Consider the following 13,956-nt stretch of genomic DNA (forward strand, 5'->3'; position numbering starts at 1 on the left):
CATGTCGGGAGATGTCTGTCCGGTGGCCGCCATATTGGAGCAACAACTATTGTTATAAATTGAGACGAGGCTGCTGCTGGCTGAGTTTACATGTTTTCTGCGCGTTTGTTCTGAAAATAAGTGGATATTTATACGCAAGGTCATGAAAGAGATGTCAACGTAAGTGTTCCATGCCCCAAAGTGATTTTAGTAGGCTAAACGGGTTAGTTGTTGATTTAAAAAAATGCCATGCTAGGCTAGTTTAGCCAGTTTATTAAGATAACGGTGAGAGAATGCAGACTGTAGCTGATAAACGGCCTGATTGTGTGTTTTTAATTTAATAAATGAGTACATGACAGTGGTTAAATACACGCATGGTTTAGTCCGTTGCATTTAAAAAGTAACGTTATGTTGGTGGTGTTTGCCAAGTAATCTTGTCTTTGTTTACACCAAACATTGGGCAATGCACGGTTCTTTCAATGCTTGTTTACGTTTCATGAAACGAAGCTTATTTGAATGTACAATATGATTTGCCTATGTGTGTGTGTGTGTGTGAACATACATATTTACATATTACTATTTTGTACTGTCAAATGATTAGAGCCCCCCTTAATTTTTAAAAAGCTTTTAGGCTTTTTTTTAGCTCAATACTATTTGATTTGTTATTAATCTTAATATCTAATGTCTCTACAGTGCAGAATGAACCTATTATTATTGTCATGATTATGTCTTCAATTGCAGGACTGGTGACAGTACGCTTGGCGGGCAGCAGCCTCGGAAACATTATGGCATCACATCTTCAATCAGCCTGGCCTTTCCCCGAGAGATAGACCATATCTACACTCAAAAGCTCACTGAGGCTATGAAACCATTTGGAGTGTTTGAGGGTGAAGATGAACTCAATCACAGGTGAGAACTTTCATTTATGTATCTTTCCAGTGGTTAGAGACGGGGTTTGTCCATTGCAGACTGCCACATGTTTGTTGCTATCTCTGTCCTTGATGAAAGTACCAACGCAAACCTTTGAAGGATCTTTGCAGTCGACATATCTGGAGCTATCTGTATATGCAAAAATGTTCTTTATTGGTTAAAGTGTGATGTCAACTTTTTATTATTATTTTTGACAACGTGTTCTCTCTCTCTCTCTCTCTCTCTCTCTCTCTCTCTCTCTCTCTCTCTCTCTCTCTCTCTCTCTCTCTCTCTCTTCTCTCTCTCTCTCTCTCTCTCTCTCTCTCTCTCTCCCTCCCTCCATGTTACTTTCATCCAGATATCCCTGTTTATTTGTTAGCTAAGTCCGTCAGATGGATGGAAATATTTGTTAAAACTACAGATCATACTTCAGCATTTTTGTATGTTTTGGACAGGCAACAAGCCCTGTGCATTATATGTGTTGAAGTACTAACCAAAGATTTGCTTAAAATCTTGCTGACAAGTTTTTGAGTGCCCTGGAATTGAAACGCAGGGTGGCAGCCTCCAGTTATGTGGTGTGTGCTTGGCGTAGGTGTCACTGTGACATAGCAGTAACCACTTAATAATCATAAGACCAGCACTGACCCTGAACATATTATTGAGTGTTTTAGAGATTTGTTCCTTGGTGGAACATACAATTTAAAATATGTATGTACTTGCTTACCATGTAGTCAAGTGCATAATAAAATAATTAAATTCTATATAGAATTAGATTTTTCTTTTAATAACTGGAGTATTTGAATATTTTACTTAATTACTTATTGTAAATGCATGTATGTTCAAATGCATAGTGTATAAGTTAAGCTATCAGGCTAATTGTTTATCTGTATGCTATTCTAGTGAACTAAACAAACTTTAATTGTCCTTAAAACGTAGTTCAAACATAACATAAAACATGATTTTGTGGGAATTGTAAGCAGGCTCTAAAGAGTACCTATTGGAGTCCTGAGACCCGATTTCAAGACACAAGACCTGATTTCTCATGGCAGTGGTGCTCTATCTTACATAAAAGCATAAAATCAGAAAAGATATTGCAATCTTGCCATACCCTGGCTCACTTTACTTGCTTTACTTAATGTCGAGACAATAAGAAATTACAGATTTTTGCATGCACACAATTGAAAGGAAAAAAAATTGTTTTTATTCCATATTTAACTAAAGTCATGAACTTCTAACAATTTTTACATGGTTTGTTTTGTTGCTGGTTAAGCAAAAATCCTTTGACTTTTAATACAGTATTAGGCGTATAATTTGCCTTCTACAAACTAGTTTTTGCAGAGTGTCTTCTATGTTTGTAATGACTAAGAGTAAGAGAGATATGTTTGTGTCTGTATAGGCTTGCAGTTCTTGGGAAGCTGAATTCATTTGTTAAGGAGTGGATTTCAGAAATCAGTGAAACAAAGGTAAATACTACTACAGGTCTCTTGGCCTGTTATGTCATTGTCACATCACCTGTTATGACAAGAAGTTACTTTTTTTTTTATCAAGAAGTATAAGTTGCTTTTCTAAATCGTCTCTTTTGCCTCACAGAATCTTCCACCTGCAGTAGCGAATGTTGGTGGCAAAATCTTTACTTTTGGGTCATATAGGTTGGGAGTGCACACAAAAGGTACATTTGATGAGCTTTCTTGTACTGTAAAGCAGCTGAAAATTCTTAAAAGACTTTAACTTAAGGTTTGCAGATATTTTTAAGTTATAAAGAGGAATATTTGTACCCTTTGCATATCAATGTTTTTTTTTTCCTTTAGGTGCTGATATAGATGCTTTGTGTGTTGCCCCACGTCATGTTGAAAGAACTGACTTTTTCTCATCTTTCTTCGAAAAACTAAAACGGCATGATGAGATTAAGGATCTACGGGTGAGTACCTTTTCCATTACTCATAATTTATGCCACTGCTTTGTTTTAAGAGTGACTTTATCTTGTGTATAATTCCTGTTTAGGCTGTGGAGGATGCTTTTGTGCCAGTGATCAAATTCAAGTTTGATGGCATTGAGGTAAAGCATTTGATGATGACGAATTGTTTATGATATAAGCCTGCATGATATTTATTTATTTACTTTTTTTCTTCACCCCCTCAGATTGATCTGCTGTTTGCTAGGCTCGCGTTACAGTCCATTCCTGATAACCTGGACCTAAGAGGAGACTCCCTCCTCAGAAACTTGGACATCAGATGCATTCGCAGTCTAAACGGTAATAACCTTCAAGATTTTATGTTTTATGTCACATGTACAGTCTTAATTTCATAGATTTACTTGTTGTTTTGTACATTTTCCAGGTTGCCGTGTTACGGATGAGATCCTATATTTGGTGCCTAATAAAGAGAATTTCAGATTAACATTGAGAGCGATTAAATTGTGGGCCAAACGTAAGTGTGATTTAAATTATTGCCTTTTGAGAATTTTATTATTATTTTTATTTTTATTATTGATCGAGTAGAGGAGGACAGAAATGATGGGGAGAAAAGGGTGAAATGGTACAGGGAAATGACTTGATAAATGCTTCACACTCATCTGGGTTGAAATTCTGATCTCTTTTATTCTAAATCTTGGTTTTGCTAAGAATGCAATTCAGTGACTTTTTTTTATTTTTTAGGCCGTGGAATCTATTCCAACATGCTAGGCTTTCTGGGTGGCGTGTCCTGGGCTATGCTGGTGGCCAGGACATGTCAGCTTTACCCAAATGCTGTTGCCGCCACACTTGTGCACAAGTTCTTTCTGGTCTTCTCTAAATGGTGAGGTCACAGCACATGTAGTCCATATGGTGGAACTGGAACTTCACGTATTGTGTGTTGTTAATGTCTAGTCCATGTCCTGTAGTCATGGAATGTCCATTGCTTTCCCCCTCTCATCTCTTCACTGCATAAACTTCTTTTTTTTTCTTTTTTTTTTTACTACTTCAGGGAATGGCCAAACCCTGTGCTTTTAAAACAACCTGAAGACAGCAATTTGAATCTGCCAGTTTGGGATCCGCGGGTTAGTATTATGTTCATTGTATACAATTTTTCTAGGCTTTATGAAAGTGTTCTCATTTCACTCTACCATCTGTTGTTTTACTTTCAGGTGAATCCATCAGACAGGTATCACCTGATGCCAATCATCACGCCTGCATACCCGCAACAGAACTCTACCTACAACGTGTCTACTTCCACACGCACCATCATGAGTGAAGAGTTCAAGAATGGTATGTAATTTAAATCAAAGTAGGTCAGATATTGGCCATCTCCCTTGACCATTGCTCATGTTTCCAATTTTTCTGTTTTAAGGTCTCACTGTTACAGATGAAATTCTTCTGGGTAAAGCCGATTGGTCCAAGTTATTTGAACCTCCCAACTTTTTCCAGAAGTACAAGTAAGGGGTTATCCATAGTGTCATATCAGAGATCAATTGCAGTAAAAATTGAATTTAATGTTGGTTTGTTTATTGCAGGCATTACATTGTCCTTACTGCCAGTGCATCCACTGAGGAAAACCATCTAGAGTGGTAAAATTCATTTCTTGCTGCTTTTTTTGTGTGTCTGCAAAAATTGTTCTAATTTTAATTGGACTTAGTAATATTTGTCAGAAATTTAAAACGTACCCCTCAACCCCCAAAAAAGAACTATAGTTTGACTTGCTTGTATGGGTTTGTACTAAAATGTTTTCATTCCACTTAAACAGCATCACAACAATAATAATAATAGAAAAGGCTACACTTAAACTCAAATTCACGATCTACATTCTGAAATCAGTTCATTGGGTTCTGTTTCTGGAACCACAGACTCCTCAAATAATGATGTTCTGGCCTCCACAGGATTGGACTGGTGGAGTCAAAGATAAGAGTGTTGGTTGGAAATTTGGAGCGCAATGAGTACATCACCCTTGCTCATGTCAACCCACAGTCTTTTCCCGGTTCAAAAGAGAACCGCAATGAGTAAGTAATAGATAGGTGCGTGGCGTGACCAACAAATTGTCTAGGTATGAGTAATTTTATATCACAATATAATGTTTGTTTGTTTTTGTTTTCTTTGTCGGGTTTAAATTATATATTCATTCATAGTGAAAATGCTCTGCATTTCAAATAAACATGTGGTTCCATTTTTGCATAATAATAGAAAGAAATCTTTTACAAGTGAAATGTATTTAATGTAGTAATTTTTCTTTTTTTTTATCTGGAACTTGTTGGACGCAAATTATGACTTTATCATACGAAGTGCCTATTTAAAAGACCAAAAGACCTTACTTAAAAGTAAGGTAATGATTCCTGTAAATGCAAAGCAGTCCTGCACAGATTTATATCTATCATGGTGCAGACAGTATGGTAAAATCTCTTCCAGTTGACATTTCTATTGTTGTACTTTATCAATTGTATTGTCATCCTGCCATAAGAACAAACATGAGGCTAATGTTTTGTTCATTAAGGCAGGAGGATAGATGATGCGAGGACACTATTGGATTTGCTCCGATTATTATTTTAATTTTATTTGTTCTCAGGGTTTCAACTTCTGCTTCATACAACCACCTTTAATCACCATTTTACAATGCCAACATTTATTTTGCTGATATCTAATGGCCTGTATATAGGGACTACTAAAGAGAAATTAAAAAGTTTATAAATTTGCATGCTGTTTTTTTTTTTTTCTCACAGGAATGAATTTGTTTCCATGTGGTTTATTGGAATCAGCTTCAAAAAACTGGACAATTCTGACTGTGTGAATATTGACTTGACCTATGACATCCAGTCCTTCACCGATACTGGTTAGCTGCTCCGCCTGTGCATTTTGTTTTCCTCCGTTGTCCTGTTAAAGTTACTGGTTATTTTGGATGTAGAGGACACTTGGGGTCTTTTAATGTCTAAAAGCTGGATTTCCTTTGTAGTTTATAGGCAGGCCAGCAACATCAACATGCTGAAGGATGGCATGACTATTGAGGCCACACATGTGAAGAAGAAACAGTTGCATCATTACCTGCCTCCTGAACTTGTGCAGAGGAAGAAAAAGGTAAAACCACATAGTCTTCTAGTGTTTACATCAATGATCAATGTTCTTGGTCTCTAAAGAAGCAATAGCTGTAACCTAACTCTATCTCTTGGCAGAGTTTGGGAGATATAAACCGAAGCTCAAATGGTGGTGGGTCGAAGCGCTGCTCACTGGATAGCAGTCAGCTGGACAGCTCCAGGGACACAGACATCGGCACCCCGTTCAGCTCGCCTACACCAGTCAGCCAACCATGCCAACCTGTATCCACACCTGAAGACAGGTAGTGTCACTGATTGGGATGAAATACTTGTGATTTTATTGTACCTGATTTAGCTGGTTTACACCAAAGTATTCTAAGGGATTCCTGAAAGATTGAGTTTTTAAGTGAATCTCAAATACCTTCCCAAGGGACTGAAATGGCAATTTTTAATTAACTGTATCACACATGACTTTTCACATTGTCAGTGCACAAATAATAAATGTCACAAATTGCAGGTTTTTTATTTTTTTGTGGTCAAGCTAATTTTATGGCCTCGTTCTCAAGCACAAGAAATGCCAAAATATGACTTGGCCGTAGTGTCAAAATGCTGTTACATAATTAACTTATTATTTACAATTACCTCATTTTTCAACATTGACAGTATTTTTTAACCTTCTGCTTCTTCTGTATTAACCCTTTCTTTTATCTCCCTCTTTTCTTTTTTTAGTAGTATCAGCCCACCCAGTCATCCAGTCCTTGTGTTCATGGACAGCCCACCAGCATCAGAATTGTCGCCTCCAAAACCAGAACAGGGAATGTCCATTCCAGTCATCGGCTCCAGTAAGTGCCATCATATCTTCTGTTAAGGACTTGTTCCTGTTTTTCTAATGGGGAAACGCATTTGTTGGTGTTTTTGTAAGTTGCAATTCATTTTGATTCCACTCATTTAGTACTTTTTTTCTTTTCAGAGGCCATCGCCAGTCCAGTTGCCAAGCCCCCAACACCTCCCGCTGGCAACACCATTCCTACAGTGGTGGGCCGCAGTGTGATACCACGCATTACCTCTTCCTCCCCTAGCCCAACTGACCTGCCCAACAGTGTCAATGGAGCACCAAAGAGACCTCACTCTCCATCTCTGGAGGATCCACCTAAGAGGCACAAAGATACAGAGGTCTCACAAAGCTTTTTATTTGCATTAATTTATGCCATTCAAAAGCACATACAAAAAAAAAGAAATCCATTATGAATGGTCAACCTCTTCATTTCTGAGGAACACTAATAAAAATGGAAAAATCCAATACAGTCTTAACTTCAAGCATGCCTTAATATGTGAATGAATATGCTTCAGGTGTTTTCTGATGACTGTGCGTTTAAAGAACCAAACCCTCCAACTAGCAATGGCTTGGATGGTGATGATGCGCAAACAGTGGTGAGTGAGTGTGTGTGTATATATATATATTTTTTTTCTTCATGTTTATTGCATTAACCACAGGTGTACACCACAATTGGATCATTTCACTGAAACTGAAACTGTTTTCTTGCATCAACACAATAAGACCTCACGCAATGTTTGTGCAAAAACAAATTTCCTGAAAAAAAAACCCCTCTTTGACACAGGAGGATCTTGCAGCAACCAAACCTATGCCAATACCAACAATCGATACATCAAGGTCACAGGTAATTGACATGCAATTATTATTGTAATTTAATGTCAAAATTGAAATTAATTTAATAGTCTTTTATGTTTTCAGAGACTATCCAGCAAAGAGCTTCCGGATGCATCTTCCCCAATCCCCACAAGCAACCTCCGTGTGATTAAAAATTCAATCAGGCTCACCCTTAACCGATAACAGTGAGCTATCTACAGGTGACATGAATTGTTACTGTTGCTGCCACTCTTGAGTTTGCCCTTTAATCTATTTTTCCCCTTTTCTTGAGCATTTGTCTACACAGGTTTTCCCTTAAAGAGTGGAACCACACCTGTGTAACAGCAGTGCTGCTTTTAAACTGCTACTGATATTTGGCTGGTATTCCTGCTTGTTAAAGAGTTAGTGTAAAGTATAGATTTTTTTTTCTTCCCAAGTAGTTTTTTTTTTATGCCTTACTGTGTCCGAATGCTTGCTTAGACATCTCTTTGAGCTTTTGAAACAACTTGTACAGTAGATTAGTTTGTAAATAACTTTAAAAATCATTGTTAGTCTTTCTATGCCACCTTAATGTAGTTTTTATTAACAAAAAAAGTTGAAAAAAAAATTGTCCTGTTTGTCACTGTAAATGAGATTCTTTGTTTGTCCAAAGGTTTTCCTTGCAGTCTTTTTGTAATGGCTGTATAGGTTCTGGTACAGTTTCTGGGAGGACCTTTTGTGTGGGGTGCGTATGTGTGCGAGTGTGTATATGGACCAGCATTAGTAACTCAAAACCATGACTCCCATTACCGGTCACAAACGCTGCTGCCACTCCATAGTTTCGTTATCAGCTCAGAACAAAAGAACAGTATTAGATCTGAGGTATGGGTTTGTTGGGCCTACATTTCGAAGCAGGTTTGCTTTTATTATAAGTTTGCTCAATGATAAACGAGTCCATGTTGGTTTTGCGTGTGCATGTGCATGATTGTAATTTCCTGCGTTTAGGGCGTCACCCCCTGCGCCTCCCATGGAGGTCTGAATGGCAGTGTCTCTTGAACTTTAAGAACAGAGACTAAATAAGATTTCTGCCCTCTTTCCATTTAGATTCCATTTTTCCTCCTTCATCCCCCCCTCCTTTCCACATCCTACTGTCCTGCCCTGTTGGGGTGTACAGAGAACATAGACTTACTATTCATTTTGGGGTTTCTTAACATTTTATTTATTTGTACCATTTATAATTTTTTTATATCACAGGTATTGCAGTTTAACATCTTTTTCTTCTAGACATTCATTTCATCGCTCAGTTTGAATCTTCCTGTTACCTTTAGGACAATTTAAAAAAAAATCTACTTGTCATATTCTTTTGTAGGGCAAAAGTTGTATTTGAAAGGGTATTTTTGTATGTAATGTAAACTGCCTTTACATTTGAGAACATAAAATTCACAAAACCCCAAGTGGCTCCTGTCTCCTTTTTTTTCACTTTTCCAAAACGTTCTTGTTCATGACAACGATGATTTTAAAGAGAAAACGGGATATGTTCTTTACATGCAGTGTAGGTTACGTTGCAACTTCTTACACAGCTTACGATGACGTCACCTCCTATGGGCCATCCCTGTGACGTAGTTATTACTAGTGAAATTGTAAACACTCATGTGGCGTTGACCACAACTCTCACAGGATATTTACTAATAAGCTACGAATAACTGAACTGTTAATTACAAAAAAAATATGTACCCATATATACTCAAAGCGTAAATTCTCTCGAAGTGTTGTTCTTTCTCTGTTGTTGGAAATAAACGTCCTTGTTCATGGGAGATTCCCACTGCGTGCAGGGGATTACCCTTTCATGGGTTGATCAGTTGCATGAACTTTTAGTAAATACAAGCGACGTCCATTTTAAAGACTGATACTGGTCATTCAATCTCTTAAAAAATGCACACTGAGCTAAACAGTGTCAGAACGAGCTGATGTAGTTTTTCTGTCAGAAGTCGGTTCTTGTTTCTTAAAGAGATAGAAACGGCTCTCAATTCAAAATGCAGGTGAACATCAAGAGTGAAGAAACTCCCAAGTGTCTGACTTACTGAAGTGAAACTCGTAATGTGAAATTAAAATTTTCGTGGTATTTCAAAAAAGTGTGTAATTACTTTCCTTTTCAACCAAGAAAAAGTAAAAACATTAATTATTACAAGTTACCTTAACATTTCTCATTTCATTTCTGTCTGAATTTGACTGCGCACTATGCACTTCCCTCGTTGGATTGGATGCAGAGCAGACGCTGAATAATATGGCAAGCCATATTAACAACGGGGCTAAAGGCACACCTTTAGAAAAAAAAAGTGCTTTTTACTATTCCCATAGTGCATGATTGCAGGAAAATAAAAAATGTTATTGAACATTTATAGAGCAACAGATTTGTGTGAAAATCATAAATCACACGTTATTTATAAAAAATATATAGGCTAAAACTAAAATGTTTTGTCTAATTTAATACTTGTTTAAAATAATCACTTTAGGAAGGTTTAGACTATTTTCTGTTTATTTTGATAAAATAATTCATTTTTGTTCAATAAATATACTGTCATTAAAATGTTAATTGAAAAATACAAACACAATTTTTTTTTAAAGTAAATGTTCTGAAAGCATTCAATGAGATTGCATAATTTAATATAGATTTACAGTAGTAACATAAAATCATATTTTGTTATTTGATGTTATTAATATCAGATTTTTAAATATGGTTTCATTATAAACACCCAACTTAATATATGATATTTACCATCTGAATCTAACCAAAATCATTAAGAAAACCTTTGTCTCAAAATATATACAATAATTTTAGCGATTCTAAATCTACAACATTTTAAAAACATCAAATATTAGATCAAATTAACATAGAATCAACTTTGCACTGCTGCCCGTGATTGCATCAAGTATCAGCCAAATTTCCACATGCAAATGATGTTTTGGAACGCGCTGCTGCAAGTTTTTGTGCCATCTAGTGGTTTAGAGGAAAATAAAATCAAAGGAGCCTTTTACCCCATAGAGCCTTTAGCCCCGTTGTACCCTATCTATTTTTAGTTGCTAATACTTTTCTATTTAATATGTAATCCAATAGTAATTATTTCAGTTAGTCAGTATTCATTCTTTCTAGTCACCATCCCAATAGTCTGGTCTAGTCTTTGGAAGTCCATGTAATGATGTTTTGCCCCTGCAGTGAAAAAAATAGTTCCTCGATATAGTGATAAACTTCCATGCCCTTACAACTAGGGCAAGCCAAATTAGCAAGCAGGCGACATTATGCAAATGTAGGGTGATGTAGCTACATTACGGAAGTAATGGCAGGACTACAGACAAGGGCTGCATCCGAAATCGTGTACTTCCCTACTATAAAAATACAGTTGTTGACTAAATATGTCCGAGTTCACTGTACTCATAAAAGAGTAGGCAAAAATTACCTTGATGACCTCCTTCCAGCAAGATACTGAAGTGTGCACATAATGGACACTTTACTATCCCATGAGGCCACGGATTTGTGAATGGCAGTGAAGCAACACAACTTGACGCTTGTAGGTCACATGATAATGACAACATGGCGAATGTAGTACTTCCAGATTACATTTACACTCACCTAAAGGATTATTAGGAACACCTGTTCAATTTCTCATTAATGCAATTATCTAATCAACCAATCACATGGCAGTTGCTTCAATGCATTTAGGGGTGTGGTCCTGGTCAAGACAATCTCCTGAACTCCAAACTGAATGTCAGAATGGGAAAGAAAGGTGATTTAAGCAATTTTGAGCGTGGCATGGTTGTTGGTGCCAGACGGGCCGGTCTGAGTATTTCACAATCTGCTCAATTACTGAGATTTTCACGCACAACCATTTCTAGGGTTTACAAAGAATGGTGTGAAAAGGGAAAAATATCCATTATGCGGCAGTCCTGTGGGCGAAAATGCCTTGTTGATGCTAGAGGTCAGAGGAGAATGGGCCGACTGATTCAAGCCGATAGAAGAGCAACTTTGACTGAAATAACCACGCGTTACAACCGAGGTATGCAGCAAAGCATTTGTGAAGCCACAACACGCACAACCTTGAGGCGGATGGGCTACAACAGCAGAAGACCCCACCGGGTACCACTCATCTCCACTACAAATAGGAAAAAGAGGCTACAATTTGCAAGAGCTCACCAAAATTGGACAGTTGAAGACTGTAAAAATGTTGCCTGGTCTGATGAGTCTCGATTTCTGTTGAGACATTCAGATGAGTCAGAATTTGGCGTAAACAGAATGAGAACATGGATCCATCATGCCTTGTTACCACTGTGCAGGCTGGTGGTGGTGGTGTAATGGTGTGGGGGATGTTTTCTTGGCACACTTTAGGCCCCTTAGTGCCAATTGGGCATCGTTTAAATGCCACGGCCTACCTGAGCATTGTTTCTGACCATGTCCATCCCTTTATGGCCACCATGTACCCATCCTCTGATGGCTACTTCCAGCAGGACAATGCACCATGTCACAAAGCTCGAATCATTTCAAATTGCTTTCTTGAACATGACAATATGTTCACTGTACTAAAATGGCCCCCACAGTCACCAGATCTCAACCCAATAGAGCATCTTTGGGATGTGGTGGAACGGGAGCTTCGTGCCCTGGATCTGCATCCCACAAATCTCCATCAACTGCAAGATGCTATCCTATCAATATGGGCCAACATTTCTAAATAATACTTTCAGCACCTTGTTGAATCAATGCCACGTAGAATTAAGGCAGTTCTGAAGGCGAAAGGGGGTCAAACACAGTTTTAGTATAGTGTTCCTAATAATCCTTTAGGTGAGTACTACACACATTTATATACTACATAGAACATACTTTTTTAGCAGTTGGAAAGTAATTGCTTATTCAAAATAAGTACAAGAGAGTATGTGAAGATTTCCCACTTTTTAATTTCGGTTCGTTCTTAGAAGAAAAAAAAATCCGTTTAGTCAGGTTCCAGAGCAAAATAAAAGAACGTTAATTCACTTTATATGCCTAATGAGAGTTTGTGCTAATAGGCTAATATTTGAAAATAACTATAAAAATTGCAGAGTCAGAGACAGGTGCAGCTAAACATGTTATTTGGTTAGCTATTTAACATTTTTAATGGTCTACTACAGCAAGCGTCACCAAAGGAGTGCGGGCGGTGTGCCTTCAGTTGCGGATGCCGCCTTTAGCTTCAGATAACGATTCTAAAATTCTTTTAGAGCTCCAGATTCATCCCACTTTAATTTCATAATTTGTTTGAAAATATAACTGCATATATTATTTTACTATTGAATTATTTATTCATTAAAATAGGCTACAGCCTAAATTATTAGGCTAAGCATCATGTTTGTGATTTTTTTAATCGTCATAGGATACATTCTGACAATTAAAACAAAAATCAGGCTTGTGTATTTATTTATGACATCAATTACTGCCTTTTTTGTTTAGAAACAGAAGTTACTTAAAATGTCATTCTTGTATTTTACTTTTCATAGGCTATATGGTAGCAAAACTACAGCGCTTCCAGTATATAGGCTATTTAACGGAGCTGTCAACACAAAAGAAGACAGCATGCCTTCAGTTGAAGAACACCCAATTTTATGTTATTAAATTGTATAGAAATTAATTTATTTACAAGTTTTGTGTTTGTTTGTTTGTTTGTTTGTTTGTTTGTTTGTTTGTTTGTTTTTTTATTCGTTGCACCTGTTTCTGAATATTGCTTTATCTACACTATTTGGATCAATCAATAGGCCTCTTCCGAAACAGCTGAAGTTATTTTTCTACATTTTATTTGTTCTGTTGATTGATATAAAAGAATGCTAATATTATTTTTAGCACTGCCACTGTCGTTCTTTTTTTTTTCTTCGTCTGCAGAACAAAGTTAATTAATAAATGTCTAATAAATAGAAACTAGTGCTTCTTCAACTAGTAGGAAAACTGTTTTTAAATAGGGTAACACTTTATTTTAACAGTGTCCTTGTTATGTCACATGTACTTGCTGCAGTAATAACAGTAAATTATGCATAGTTATATGCAACTAACCCTATTGTAAGTACATGTTGTTAATTAATATTAGGCCTACTCTGTACGTAAATGTATAGCTAAAGATTCATAAATAATAAATAGTTATTAGTGAAACTGCAATTAATGGCCTATCAGCAGAAGATATAAAATACAGAATACATAAAATATAAAGGCAAAATGTGAAATTTACAATGGAACAATTACTTGTTACCATTGAAATAGTGAGTAGTAGCAAAGGAATACATACTAGCAACTAATAAATAGTTATTAGAGGAATTGAAAACATAAAATCATTATTGTGTTGTAAAATTATTACTAGTAAGTCACAAACTATACAAATGTTAAACCGGCTTGCCATAGAGGGGCGTGTGTGTTTGTTCTGTGGGCGGGCGTATTGTATAAA

The 13,956-nt window shown here is 36.8% G+C and overlaps 1 protein-coding gene across 3 annotated transcripts; it reads left to right on the forward strand.

Annotated features, from left to right (window-relative positions):
- Window positions 1-8,961, forward strand: papolg (poly(A) polymerase gamma). Of its 3 annotated transcripts, none has more exons than XM_056257035.1 (22): window positions 1-159; window positions 721-888; window positions 2,285-2,351; window positions 2,479-2,557; window positions 2,697-2,806; window positions 2,890-2,943; window positions 3,028-3,139; window positions 3,225-3,314; window positions 3,542-3,680; window positions 3,849-3,921; window positions 4,009-4,129; window positions 4,212-4,296; window positions 4,375-4,428; window positions 4,738-4,857; window positions 5,572-5,681; window positions 5,802-5,923; window positions 6,019-6,182; window positions 6,610-6,722; window positions 6,851-7,053; window positions 7,231-7,311; window positions 7,500-7,559; window positions 7,634-8,961. In XM_056257035.1, exons 1-22 carry the CDS (start codon window positions 143-145, stop codon window positions 7,730-7,732), a joined length of 2,241 nt encoding a protein of 746 aa, XP_056113010.1. In that variant the 5' UTR covers window positions 1-142; the 3' UTR covers window positions 7,733-8,961. The 3 variants fall into 3 exon arrangements, with proteins under 3 accessions (XP_056113010.1, XP_056113011.1, XP_056113012.1); XM_056257036.1 differs by having other exon boundaries at window positions 6,613-6,722; XM_056257037.1 differs by lacking the exons at window positions 3,849-3,921; window positions 4,009-4,129; window positions 4,212-4,296; ... (8 more) ...; window positions 7,500-7,559; window positions 7,634-8,961 and having other exon boundaries at window positions 3,542-3,684.
- Window positions 8,962-13,956: the final 4,995 nt, after the last annotated feature.

Source organism: Rhinichthys klamathensis, unplaced genomic scaffold (genome assembly GCF_029890125.1).
Source record: "Rhinichthys klamathensis goyatoka isolate OS25496 unplaced genomic scaffold, OSU_Roscu_1.1 h1tg000135l_1, whole genome shotgun sequence".
Lineage (NCBI taxonomy): Eukaryota > Metazoa > Chordata > Actinopteri > Cypriniformes > Leuciscidae > Rhinichthys > Rhinichthys klamathensis.

Coding starts and splice junctions, on each gene's coding strand:
- papolg (XM_056257035.1), top strand. Junction 4,429..4,737: donor GAGGAAAACCATCTAGAGTG/GTAAAATTCATT, acceptor TGGCCTCCACAG/GATTGGACTGGTGGAGTCAA. Junction 5,682..5,801: donor CCAGTCCTTCACCGATACTG/GTTAGCTGCTCC, acceptor TTTCCTTTGTAG/TTTATAGGCAGGCCAGCAAC.